Raw genomic sequence first — 13,686 nt, forward strand, 5'->3', positions numbered from 1 at the left:
CTGGTTGAGCCACTCAAGGACATTCAGAGACTTGTTCCGAAGCCACTCCTGCGTTGTCTTGGTTGTGTGCTTAGGGTCACATTGTCCTGTTGGAAGGTGAATCTTAGCCCCAGTCTGAGGTTCTGAGCAGGTTTTCATCAAGGATCCCTCTCTCTTTGCTCCATTCATCTTTCCCCTCGATCCTGACTAGTCTCCCAGTCCCTGCCGCTGAACAACATCCCCACAGCATGATGCTACCATTCTTCACCGTAAGGATGGTGCCAGGTTTCCTCTAGAAGTGACACTTGGCATTCAGGCCAAAGGCTTCAATCTTGGTTTCATCAGAGCAGAGAATCTTGTTTCTCATGGTCTGAGAGTCCTTTAGAAGCCTTTTGACAAACTCCAAGCGGGCTGTCATGTGCCTTTTACTGAAGAGTGGCTTCCGTCTGGCCACCCAAATCAAATGTTATTGGTTACATACGTGTTTAGCAGATGGAGTGAAATGCTTGTGCTTCCAGTTCCGACAGCGCAGAAATATCTAACAAGTAATATCTAACAATTTCACAAGAAATACCTAATACACACAAATCTAAGTAAAAGAATGGAATAAGAATATATAAAATACACAGACAATAGTTTTAGAACACCTACTCATTCAAGGGTTTTTCTTTATTTTGACTATTTTCCAAATTGTGGAATAATAGTGAAGACATGTGTTAAAGTAATTTAAATGTTGAAAGATAATGATGAAATAATTCCCACTCTGAAACCTTATAAACGGTATGAAATTGATTAAAATCATACATTTATTATCTGATGGGTTTGTTTAGGTTTAGTCAGTAAAAGTATAATTAAATGAGGTGTGTAGTTTTAGTCAGAATTAGGGTAAAACAATATAAAACTGTACAATATGTCTCTAAAGTGTCTTAAGCACTGAGCAAGATTCGGTGCCGACCTTGGCTAGGGGCCACAGAGATTGGGGAAAGGACAGGGAGTGATTCTCACGGTTCCCTAATCAGTAGGAGGATACAGGAGGAGGAGGATACCTACTGTTTGTGTGCAAATGTATGTGCGTATGAATTCTGATTGTGTGCAAGAGTATGTGTGGAAGGAGCCGGTATAAAATGAATGGTTTTTGTACAACTAAGGAGCGCTCTCGTAAATAAACTTTCTGACTATCGTAGCTGGGCCTCCGTCTGATTCATTTCAACCAGTATCTTACAAATCCTGATTAGCAGACTGAGTAGTTTAATTGAATTGGTTTATGAACATCGAACATAATTCTCATATCAACATCAAAACAATGAAATAACACATATGGAATCATGTAGTAACCCCCAAAAAATGTTAAATCTAAATGTTATATTTGAGATTCTTCAAATAGCCACCCTTTTTCTTGATGACAGCTTTGCACACTCTTTGGCATTCTCTCAGCTAGCTTCATGAGGTAGTCACCTGGAATGCATTTCAATTAACAGGTGTACCTTCTAAAAAAATTATTTGTGGAATTTCTTTCCTTAATGGTGTTTGAGCCAATCAGTTGTGTTGTGACAAGGTGGGGTGGGGGGGTGGGGGGTAATACAGAAGATAGCCCTATCTGGTAAAAGACCAAGTCCATATTATGTCAAGAACAGCTCAAATAAGCAAAGAGAAATGACAGTCCATCATTACTTTAAGACATGAAGGTCAGGCAATCCGGAAAATTTCGAGAACTTTGAAAGTTTCTTCAATTGCAGTCGCAAAACCCATCAGGCGCTATGATGAAACTGGCTTTCATGAGGACCACCAGAGGAATGGAAGACCCAGAGTTACCTCTGCTGCAGAGGATAAGTTCTTTAGAGTTACCAGACTCAGAAATTTCAGCCCAAATAAATGCTTCACAGAGTTCAAGTAACAGACACATCTCAACATCAACTGTTCAGGGGAGACTGTGTGAATCAGGCCTTCATGGTCGAATTGCTGAAAAGAAACCACTACTAAAAGGACACCAATAAGAAGAGACTTGCTTGGGCCAAGAAACACGAGCAATGGACATTAGACCAGTGGAAATCTGTCCTTTGCTCTGGAGTCCAAATTGGAGATTTTTGGTCCCAACTGCCGTGTATTTGTGAGACGCAGTGTGGGTGAACGGAGGATCTCTGCATGTGTATTTCCCACCGTGAAGCATGGAAGTGGTGGTGTTATGGTGTGTGGGTGGTTTGCTGGTGACACTGTCTGTGATATATTTACAATTCATGGCACACTTAACCAACATGACTACCACAGCAATCTGCAGTGATACGCCATCCTATCTGGTTTGGGCTTAGTGGACTATCATTTGTTGTTCAACAGGACAATGACCCAACACACCTCCAGGCTGTGTAAGGGCTATTTGACCAAAAAGGAGAGTGATGGAGTGCTGCATCAGATGACCTGGCCTCCACTATCACCCAACCTCAACCCAATTGAGATGGTTTGGGATCAGTTGGACCGCAGAGTGAAGGAAAAGCAGCCAACAAGTGCACAGCAGGTGTGTGAAAAGCATTCCAGGTCAAGCTGGTTGAGCGAATGCCAAGAGTGTGCAAAGCTGTCATCAAGGCAAAGGGTGGCTATTTGAAGAATCTCAAATATATTTTAATTTGATTAACACTTTTTTGGTTACTGCATGATTCCATGTGTGTTATTTCATAGTTTTGATGTCTTAACTATTATTCTACAATGTAGAAAATAGTAAAAAAGAAAAACCCTTGAATGAGTAGGTGTTCTAAAACGTTTTACCAGTAGTGTATATTTAGGCAGCAGCCTCTCTGTGCTAGTGATGGCTATTTAACAGGTGGCTATTTAATAAGGTATCCGTTTTTTTATTTTTATCAATTGCTTTAAAAAAATCCAAAAACCTATTTGTGCTGTCATTATGGGGTATTGTGTGTAGATTGCTGAGGGGAAAAAAATAATATGCAATCCATTTTAGAATAAGGCTGTAACGTAAAAAAAATGTGGAAGTAGTCAAGGGGTCTGTACACTTTCCGAAGGCACTGTATATCAGTTACACAAACTGAACAATTAGATTCCAGATTAAATTAGTTTGCGTTTATGGTCCTCCTTGACAATAGGAGGCCTAATACCTTCGTATTGATGTGTTTATAACATAGTATGTGGTGGAATGTTCTATAGAAGGCTTACCTTTGGCCCTTCCACTGATCTATAACGGCAAAGTCCTTATAACTCTGTTGACCGGTCAGAAACACATACTCTCCATCATCTGTAGCATTTTGCTGAAATACAAAAACATAACCACCATCAAACTCTCTCTCCTTCACGAGTTCCTCAAAACAGAACACTGACCAAGAGAAACAAAATCATTGACCTGTAAAACAGTGTGTTGAATCTGAAACAATGTCCTCTAGACCTGTAAAACAGTGTGTTGAATCTGAAACAATGTGGTCCTCTAGACCTGTAAAACAGTGTGTTGAATCTGAAACAATGTGGTCCTCTAGACCTGTAAAACAGTGTGTTGAATCTGAAACAATGTCCTCTAGACCTGTAAAACAGTGTGTTGAATCTGAAACAATGTGGTTCTTTAGACCTGTAAAACAGTGTGTTGAATCTGAAACAATGTGGTTCTTTAGACCTGTAAAACAGTGTGTTGAATCTGAAACAATGTGGTCCTCTAGACCTGTAAAACAGTGTGTTGAATCTGAAACAATGTTGTCCTCTAGACCTGTAAAACAGTGTGTTGAATCTGAAACAATGTGGTCCTCTAGACCTGTAAAACAGTGTGTTGAATCTGAAACAATGTGGTCCTCTAGACCTGTAAAACAGTGTGTTTAATCTGAAACAATGTTGTCCTCTAGACCTGTAAAACAGTGTGTTGAATCTGAAACAATGTGGTCCTCTAGACCTGTAAAACAGTGTGTTGAATCTGAAACAATGTTGTCCTCTAGACCTGTAAAACAGTGTGTTGAATCTGAAACAATGTCCTCTATATACATTTACATGACAAGGATTTCATAGATCTAATTCTATACTTGCTTAATGGAAGTGACTAGTTACAAAACATTATTACCATAGCACTTAAATAACCAACCACTTTTAAAACACACAAATACTAATATCTAATTCCAATCAACATATTACAACCAATCATACAGTGTGTAGTGAGTATCAAACCTTGTAGAAGAGTCCAAACACATCATCTAATGTAGGCTCCACTACTTTCAGAGCTTTGAGAAGGCCATCCTGATAGCCCCAAAGCAGTTCTCCCACACTGTGTGTAGTGAATAGGTCTTCATTGACCGACTTCATGTAAGATGAGATGATATTGGCAATAACTCTCGTATCCTTGAATTTTTCCATCACCGTCTGGGAACAGAGAGAGAGAAAGAGAATACTCAGAACTGAAGGATTCGTCATTTACAAGCTAACCCGGACGACGCTGGGCCAATTGTGCACCGCCCTATGGGACTCCCAATCACGGCCGGATGTGATACAGCCTGGAATCGAACCAGGGACTGTAGTGACGCCTCTTGCACTGAGATGCAGTGCCTTAGACCGCTGCGCCACTCGGGAGCCCTGTATGTATGTATATATTTTTTAAAATAATTTCATTATACTCAGGGCTCTAAATTAAAAAAATGTCATGTGCTACCAATTTAAAACGGATAGCTTCTTCGGCAGATAAATGCATGAATGAAGGAAGGAAGACGTTTTCGCTGTAGTAATGGTGCAACCATGACGATAACTAATCTGCACACACTTGTTTCTCTAGGGCACTCTAAAACAATGGTACAGCCAAGCCTTATCATTACAACAATTATTATCTAGAAGATATTTTTCATAAATCACCCAGTGCTCCCAAAATTAAACTCCAGGTCACACAGTGAAATATTTTGTCTCTCTTGAGAGCCCTGGTTATACGGTGTTTATATTGACTACTGGGTAGCGCATGCAAGTTAAGCATTTCACTGTACTTCTGCATGTGACAAAACTTCAACTTGAAGTCTGAAAACGCTACCAACTCTGTGACTCAAACATCCTGCCCCCTCCCCTGACAATCCCACCCACAGTGATTGATTGACAGGTCTGAAAACGCTACCAACTCTGTGACTCAAACATCCTGCCCCCTCCCCTGACAATCCCACCCACAGTGATTGATTGACAGGTCTGAAACTCTACCAACTCTGTGACTCAAACATCCTGCCCCCTCCCCTGACAATCCCACCCACAGTGATTGATTGACAGGTCTGAAACTCTACCAACTCTGTGACTCAAACATCCTGCCCCCTCCCCTGACAATCCCACCCAAAGTGATTGATTGACAGGTCTGAAACCCTACCATCTCTATGACTCAAAGATCCTGCCCCTTCCCCTGACAATCCCGCCTACAGTGATTGATTGACAGGTCTGAAACCCTACCAACTCCATGACTCAAACATCCTGCCCCCTCCCCTGACAATCCCACCCACAGTGATTGATTGACAGATCTGAAACCCTACCAACTCCATGACTCAAATATCCTTCCCCCTCCCCTGACAATCCCACCCACAGTGATTAATTGACGGGTCAAACTGTTAAAGAGATAGTAAAAAAAAAAGAATGACACATTGGCTTCCTAACCCTAAGTGTCCACAGCAGCAGGGCCAATAAAATACATAATTTGAAAACATTTAATATCTTGCAGTAAAACAGGAAATGACTAATCTCAAGAGAATACACCCCTGCTGTTTTCAACCAGGATCTCAGCGATCACTGCCTGCGTCCGTTATGGGTCCACGGTCAAACAACCACCCCTCATCACTGTCAAACGCTCCCTAAAATACTTCTGCGAGCAGGCCTTTCTAATCGACCTGGCCCGGGTATCCTGGAAGGATATTGACCTCATCCCGTCAATAGAGGATGCCTGGTTATTCTTTAAGTGCTTACCTCACCATCTTAAATAAGCACAAAAAATAAAAAATTGAACTAAGAACAGATATAGCCCAAGGTTCACTCCAGACTTTACTGCCCTTGACCAGCACAAAACATCCTGTGGCGTACTGCACTAGTTTCGAATAGTCCCCGCGATATGCAACTTTTCAGGGAAGTCAGGAACCAATATACACACAGTCAGTTAGGAAAGCTAAGGCTAGCTTTTTCAAACAGAAATTTGCTTCCTGTAGCACTAATTCCAAAAAGTTGAGACACTAAAGTCCATGGAGAATAAGAGCACCTCCTCCCAGCTGCCCACTGCACTGAGGCTAGGAAACACTGTCACCACCGATAAATCCACGATAATCACAATAAGCATTTCTCTACGGCTGGCCATGCTTTCCACCTGGCTACCCCATCCCCGGCCAACAGCTCTGCACCTCCCGCAGAAACTGGCCCAAGCCCCCCCAGCTTCTCCTTCACCCAAATCCAGACAGCTAATGTTCTGATAGAGCTGCAAAAACTGGATCCCTACAAATCAGCTGGGCTAGACAATCTGGACCCTCTCTTCCTAAAATTATCCGCCGCCATTTTCGCAACCCATATTACTAGTCTGTTCAACCTCTCTTTCGTATCGTCTGATATTCCTAAAGATTGGAAAGCGGCCACGGTCATCCCCCAGACATTCTAGACCCAAACTGTTACAGACCTATATCCATCCTGCCCTGCCTTTCTGAAATCTTTGAAAGCCAAGTGAACAAACAGATCACCGACCATTTCGAATCCCACCGTACCTTCTCCGCTATGCAATCCGGTTTCCGAGCTGGTCACGGGTGCACCTCAGCCACGCTCAAAGTCCTAAACGATATCATAACCGCCATCGATAAAAGACAGTACTGTGGAGCCGTCTTCATCGACCTGGCCAAGGCTTTCGACTCTGTCAATCACCGTATTCTTATTGGCAGACTCAACAGCCTTGGCTTCTCTAATGACTGCCTCGCCTGGTTTACCAACTACTTCTCAGATAGAGTTCAGTGTGTCAAATCGGAGGGCCTGTTGTCCGGACCTCAGGCCAACTCTTTTCTCTGTATATCAATGATGTCGCTCTTGCTGCGGGTGATTCTTTGATCCACCTCTACAAAGACGACACCATTCTGTATACTTCTGGCCCTTCTTTGGACACTGTGTTAACAAACCTCCAAACAAGCTTCAATGCCACACAACACTCCTTCCATGGCCTCCAACTGTTCTTAAATGCAAGTAAAACCAAATGCATGCTCTTCAACCGATCGCTGCCCGCACCCGCCCGACTAGCATCACTACTCTGGACGGTTCTGACTTAGAATATGTGGACAACTATAAATACCTAGGTGTCTGGCTAGACTATAAACTCCCCTTCCAGACTCATATTAAGCATCTCCAATCCAAAAATGTTATCTAGAATTGGCTTCCTATTTCGCAACAAAGCATCCTTCACTCATGCTGCCAAACATACCCTCGTAAAACTGACTATCCTACCTATCCTTGACTTCGGCGATGTCATTTACAAAATAGCCTCCAACACTTTACTCAGCAAATTGGATGCAGTCTATCACAGTGCCATCTGTTTTGTCACGAAAGCCCCATATACTACACACCACTGCGACCTGTATGCTCTCGTTGGCTGGTCCTCGTTACATATTCCTCGCCAAACCCACTGGCTCCAGGTCATCTATAAGTCTTTGCTAGGTAAAGCTCCGCCTTATCCTAGCTCACTGGTCACCATAGCGACACCAACCCGTAGTACACGCTAAAGCAGGTATATTTCACTGGCCATCCACACAGCCAACACCTCCTTTAGCCGCCTTTCCTTCCAGTTCTCTGCTGCCAATGACGGGAATGAATTGCCAAAAAATAAAAAGTAAATATTTTTTTAATTCACTGAAGTTGGAGACATATCTCCCTCACTAACTTTAAGCAACCCCTCACTAACTCACAACCCCTAGCCTGGAACTGGCTGGCTGGTAGCCGGACGCCCCAGACTCCCCTAGCCTGGAACTGGCTGGCTGGTAGCCGGACGCCCCAGACTCCCCTAGCCTGGAACTGGCTGGCTGGTAGCCAGACGCCCCAGACTCCCCTAGCCTGGAACTGGCTGGCTGGTAGCCAGACGCCCCAGACTCCTCTAGCCTGGAACTGGCTGGCTGGTAGCCGGACGCCCCAGACTCCCCTAGCCTGGAACTGGCTGGCTGGTAGCCGGACGCCCCAGACTCCCCTAGCCTGGAACTGGCTGGCTGGTAGCCGGACGCCCCAGACTCCCCTAGCCTGGAACTGGCTGGCTGGTGGCCAGACGCCCCAGACTCCCCTAGCCTGGAACTGGCTGGCTGGTAGCCGGACGCCCCAGACTCCCCTAGCCTGGAACTGGCTGGCTGGTGGCCAGACGCCCCAGACTCCCCTAGCCTGGAACTGGCTGGCTGGTGGCCTGACGCCCCAGACTCCCCTAGCCTGGAACTGGCTGGCTGGTGGCCTGACGCCCCAGACTCCCCTAGCCTGGAACTGGCTGGCTGGTAGCCGGACGCCCCAGACTCCCCTAGCCTGGAACTGGCTGGCTGGTGGCCAGACGCCCCAGACTCCCCTAGCCTGGAACTGGCTGGCTGGTGGCCAGACGCCCCAGACTCCCCTAGCCTGGAACTGGCTGGCTGGTGGCCTGACGCCCCAGACTCCCCTAGCCTGGAACTGGCTGGCTGGTAGCCGGACGCCCCAGACTCCCCTAGCCTGGAACTGGCTGGCTGGTGGCCAGACGCCCCAGACTCCCATAGCCTGGAACTGGCTGGCTGGTGGCCAGACGCCCCAGACTCCCCTAGCCTGGAACTGGCTGGCTGGTGGCCGGACGCCCCAGACTCCCCTAGCCTGGAACTGGCTGGCTGGTAGCCGGACGCCCCAGACTCCCCTAGCCTGGAACTGGCTGGCTGGTGGCCGGACGCCCCAGACTCCCCTAGCCTGGAACTGGCTGGCTGGTAGCCGGACGCCCCAGACTCCCCTAGCCTGGAACTGGCTGGCTGGTAGCCAGACGCCCCAGACTCCCCTAGCCTGGAACTGGCTGGCTGGTGGCCGGACGCCCCAGACTCCCCTAGCCTGGAACTGGCTGGCTGGTAGCCAGACGCCCCAGACTCCCCTAGCCTGGAACTGGCTGGCTGGTAGCCGGACGCCCCAGACTCCCCTAGCCTGGAACTGGCTGGCTGGTAGCCGGACGCCCCAGACTCCCCTAGCCTGGAACTGGCTGGCTGGTAGCCAGACGCCCCAGACTCCCCTAGCCTGGAACTGGCTGGCTGGTGGCCGGACGCCCCAGACTCCCCTAGCCTGGAACTGGCTGGCTGGTGGCCGGACGCCCCAGACTCCCCTAGCCTGGAACTGGCTGGCTGGTGGCCGGACGCCCCAGACTCCCCTAGCCTGGAACTGGCTGGCTGGTGGCCGGACGCCCCAGACTCCCCTAGCCTGGAACTGGCTGGCTGGTAGCCAGACGCCCCAGACTCCCCTAGCCTGGAACTGGCTGGCTGGTGGCCGGACGCCCCAGACTCCCCTAGCCTGGAACTGGCTGGCTGGTAGCCAGACGCCCCAGACTCCCCTAGCCTGGAACTGGCTGGCTGGTAGCCAGACGCCCCAGACTCCCCTAGCCTGGAACTGGCTGGCTGGTGGCCGGACGCCCCAGACTCCCCTAGCCTGGAACTGGCTGGCTGGTGGCCGGACGCCCCAGACTCCCCTAGCCTGGAACTGGCTGGCTGGTGGCCGGACGCCCCAGACTCCCCTAGCCTGGAACTGGCTGGCTGGTGGCCGGACGCCCCAGACTCCCCTAGCCTGGAACTGGCTGGCTGGTAGCCAGACGCCCCAGACTCCCCTAGCCTGGAACTGGCTGGCTGGTAGCCAGACGCCCCAGACTCCCCTAGCCTGGAACTGGCTGGCTGGTGGCCACTTATGGAAAAGTGAGAGGGGTAATAGTCCATTTTTGATAGGCTAACGTTACTTGATGAAGCAAGTTAGTTTTAGCTAGCTTTGTGCTTTTATATTGACGCTGAAATGTACGGAGGAGAAAATAAACCCTTTAATTGTGTGCAGATGCCTGTGAATTGTTGCATTATTCAAAAATATAATATGGTTAGGATGAATATTTGCTGCATAGTTGAATAGTTTGTTAAAAGCATGTTTAAGGGCTCTCCATAGTGATTTCACAGTCTACGCAAATGGAACTCCCTTTGTATCATGTTCCAAACAAATTAAGCCGCACAAAAGTATGTAGAACTACGTAAAGAGCTACGCAAACGAAGCGCCGTCCGAGCCGTTGCGGATCCGTTTGCGTGGACATTGCAGAGCGCTTTACTGGCTACACTGGAATCTTTACGGTAAATTTGAGCTAAACCCACGAACCCTCTCACTATGGAGAGCCCAGCCACATGACATTCCATTGCTAATGTAATTTGAAACGTTGATGTATATACTGTACTATGTAAATCTCGTCGTGGTGCCTCTGCTACAACTCTCTTCAAATCAGAACACTCTCTCTAAGTTTCATACACAAAAGAGGCAGTTTGATTTATTGTAGCTAACCTTACCACAGCCAGGGCCTTAACTTTTCTGATTAGGGAAGTGTGTTTGTGTTGTACCCTACCACAGCTGGGATGTTGATTGTTCTGATCAAGTCACTCTCTGGACCTTTGGACATGTCAGACTGAAACACATAGGTCTTAGTGTTGACAGCTGACACTTTGGTTCCATTCTCCAGGAAATTCACTTGCTCCATTGGACGAAACTCCCTGAGCAAGGAAACATTACAAAACACAGTGAGTGATGGCAAGAGCAATGAAGAATGTGCTGAAGACAAAAATGTGTCTGATGAGGGCAAGCCAGATAAGATGTTATGATAAAAGTGTAAGGAAACATTAGCCTGGTCCTAAATCTGTTTGTGTTATCATGCCAGTTGTTGCCAAAAGATCTAATCTAACTGGTCAAAAAGACAAATAATAGGGTAATAGATCAGAATTGGGCTGCCTGTGTAGACGCAGCCATAGAGACCAAGGCCTAGTGCTGACTCGATCGCCTCAGTGATAACCGTCTTATCGGGGCTAGGGTTCATGCTGCCAAGAGAGAGGCCAACAAGCCTCCTATCCTAAGCTGGGTTCATTCATAGAGGAACACATTTAGCACAAAATCTCCTGATCCTGTTAAGTTAGGACATGATGTCACCAGTTACAGCGACATCAGCTGAGTTCCTTCCTACTTATTGACAAAGACTATCACATGACAACTGTCAGAACAGATTTTTTTATTTTGAAATGGCTTAGGATGTGGTCATCTTTTCCTCCGACTGCATCTCATCTAATAGCCTGTGACAGTTTTACTCGTTGTCAATGAATTGCTCCACAGCTCACCTGTATGTGTAAGGTCCGACCTCTAGAACGGCAGGCCGCTCTCCCTTCAGTACCTCTGCCGGGTTGGTCACATTAAAGAAGTAGAACTGCATGTAGACTGGAGGAGGTGGGTTCTCCCACACATCAAACGCATGTGTGCCATTCCTAAGCACAATCTCCTAAGGGTTCAACATGCACTGGTTAGTAAACACATAGCTAGATCAAGAACTTGTGACCACAAAAGCCAATATGAAAGCTTGAATCCCATGACAGATGATTGAACCAGGTAGCTAACGTGAACAGTAGTAGTAGCCAACTTAAAACATTTGTTTGTTCGCCTAACTACAACATAGCATACAGTACCAGTCAAAAGCTTGGACTCATTCAAGGGTTTTTCTTTATTTTTTACTATTTTCTACATTGCAGTATAATATTGAAGATTATGAAATAACACATATGGAATAATGTAGTAACCAAACATATTTTTTTTTTTTTTAAGAGTTAAATCAAAAATATATTTTAAATGTCAGATTCTTCAAAGTTGCCACCCTTTGCCTTGATGACAGCTTTGCACATTCTTTGGTATTTTCTCAACCAGCATCACCTGAAACACTTTTACAACAGTCTTAAAGGAGTTGCCACATATGCTGACCACTTGTTGGCTGCTTTTCCTTCACTCTGCGGTCCAACTCATCCCAAACCATCTTACTTCGGCTAAGGTTGGGTGACTGTGGAGGCCAGGTCATCTGATACAGCACTCCATCACTCTCCTTCTTGGTCAAATAGCCCTTATACAGCCTGGAGGTGTGTTGGGTCATTGTCCGGTTGAAAAACAAATGATAGTCCCACTAAGCGCAAACCAGATAGGATGGCGTATCACTGCAGATTGCTGTGTGAATTGAATTCTAAACAAATCAGACAGTGTCACCATCACACCTCCTCCTCCATGCTTCACGGCAGGAACCACATCATCCATTCACCTACTCTGTGTCTCACAAAGACACGGCAGTTGGAACCAAAAATCTCCAATTTGAACTCCAGAGCAAAGGACAAATTTCCACCAATCTAATGTCTGTTGCTCGTGTTTCTTGGCCCAAGCAAGTCTCTCCTTATTGGTGTCCTTTTAGTAGTGGTTTCTTTGCAGCAATTCGACCATGAAGGCCTGATTCACACAGTCTCCCCTGAACAGTTGATGTTGAGATGTGTCTGTTACTTGAACTCTGTGAAGCATTTATTTGGGCTGTAATTTCTGAGTCTGGTAACTCTAATGAACTTATCCTCTGCAGCAGAGGTAACTCTGGGTCTTCCATTTCTGTAGCGATCCTCATGAGACAGTTTCATCATAGCGCTTGATGGTTTTTGCGACTGCACTTAAAGAAACTTTCAAAGTTCTTGAAAATTGAATTTTCCGGATTGCCTGACCTTCATGTCTTAAAGTAATGATGGACTGTCGTTTCTCTCTGCTTATTTGAGCTGTTCTTGACATAATATCGACTTGGTATTTTACCAAATAGCCCTATCTTCTGTATACCACCCCTACCTTGTCACAACACAACTGATTGGCTCAAACGCATTAAGGAGTAAAGAATTTACACAAATTAACATGGCACACCTGTTAATTGAAATGCATTCCAAGTGACTGACTCATGAAGCTGGTTGAGAGAATGCCATGGGTGTGCAAAGCTGTCAAGACAAAGGGTGGCTACTGTGAAGAATCTCAGATATAAAATATATTTTGATTTATTTAACACTGTTGGTTACTACATGATTCCATATGTAATTTCATAGTTTTGATGTCTTCACTATTATTCTACAATGTAGAAAATAATACAAATAAAGGAAAAACCCTGGAATGAAAAGGTGTGTCCAAACTTTTGACTGGTACTGTATATTGAAACAACATTCATATTTTGATTGGCTATGCATGTCAATGCATTCAATTCAGACAAAAATAGCTTGTCAAGTTCACAGTGATTAAAAAAAAAAAAAAACTATCGGGCTAAGCTTACTGTAAACAAAGTACTTTAACGTTAGTAGGCTACAACGGGTTAGCTAGCAAGCAAGCTTAAACTGCCAAACTACGTTACAGTTAGCTGCATTCTAACGCGATCTCTAGTTAGATTAGATTACTGGACGTTAAAATTAAAATACAGTTCGTCTCTGTTTAGCTAGTTGGTTGGACAACCAAGTTGGCCTGCTAACTAGCTTGCCGCTGGCTAGCATTAACGTTACCTTTTTTATCTTCGCGTTGAGGATATTTTGAAACACCTGCGAAAGCACCAGCACTATGCCTGCTATCAAAGTTAGAATAGAAATCACTCCCGTACTGTAAATACAACACGATTTCACTGACATGATTGATCAACTTCAAGTGTTACGATATGTCCAAAGCTAGCCAGATATCTTTCCCTTACTAACCACTTCTTCTTCTTTAACTGTGTAA

General features: G+C 45.7%; 1 protein-coding gene across 1 annotated transcript in view; it reads right to left on the reverse strand.

Moving 5' to 3' along the window:
* The window catches only part of scarb2c (scavenger receptor class B, member 2c), a 46,898-nt gene extending 33,212 nt beyond the window's left edge, over positions 1-13,686 (reverse strand). Inside the window, exons 1-5 of the mRNA XM_038989547.1 lie at positions 13,476-13,686; positions 11,265-11,422; positions 10,505-10,649; positions 4,129-4,320; positions 3,142-3,233 (exon numbers count right to left, since the gene is read on the reverse strand). Of these exons, the coding sequence (XP_038845475.1) occupies positions 3,142-3,233; positions 4,129-4,320; positions 10,505-10,649; positions 11,265-11,422; positions 13,476-13,598 (710 nt within the window). The 5' untranslated portion in view covers positions 13,599-13,686. The remainder of the gene's footprint in view (positions 1-3,141; positions 3,234-4,128; positions 4,321-10,504; positions 10,650-11,264; positions 11,423-13,475) is intronic.

This window comes from Salvelinus namaycush, chromosome 3, assembly GCF_016432855.1.
Source record: "Salvelinus namaycush isolate Seneca chromosome 3, SaNama_1.0, whole genome shotgun sequence".
In the NCBI taxonomy this organism is placed as follows: Eukaryota; Metazoa; Chordata; class Actinopteri; order Salmoniformes; family Salmonidae; genus Salvelinus; species Salvelinus namaycush.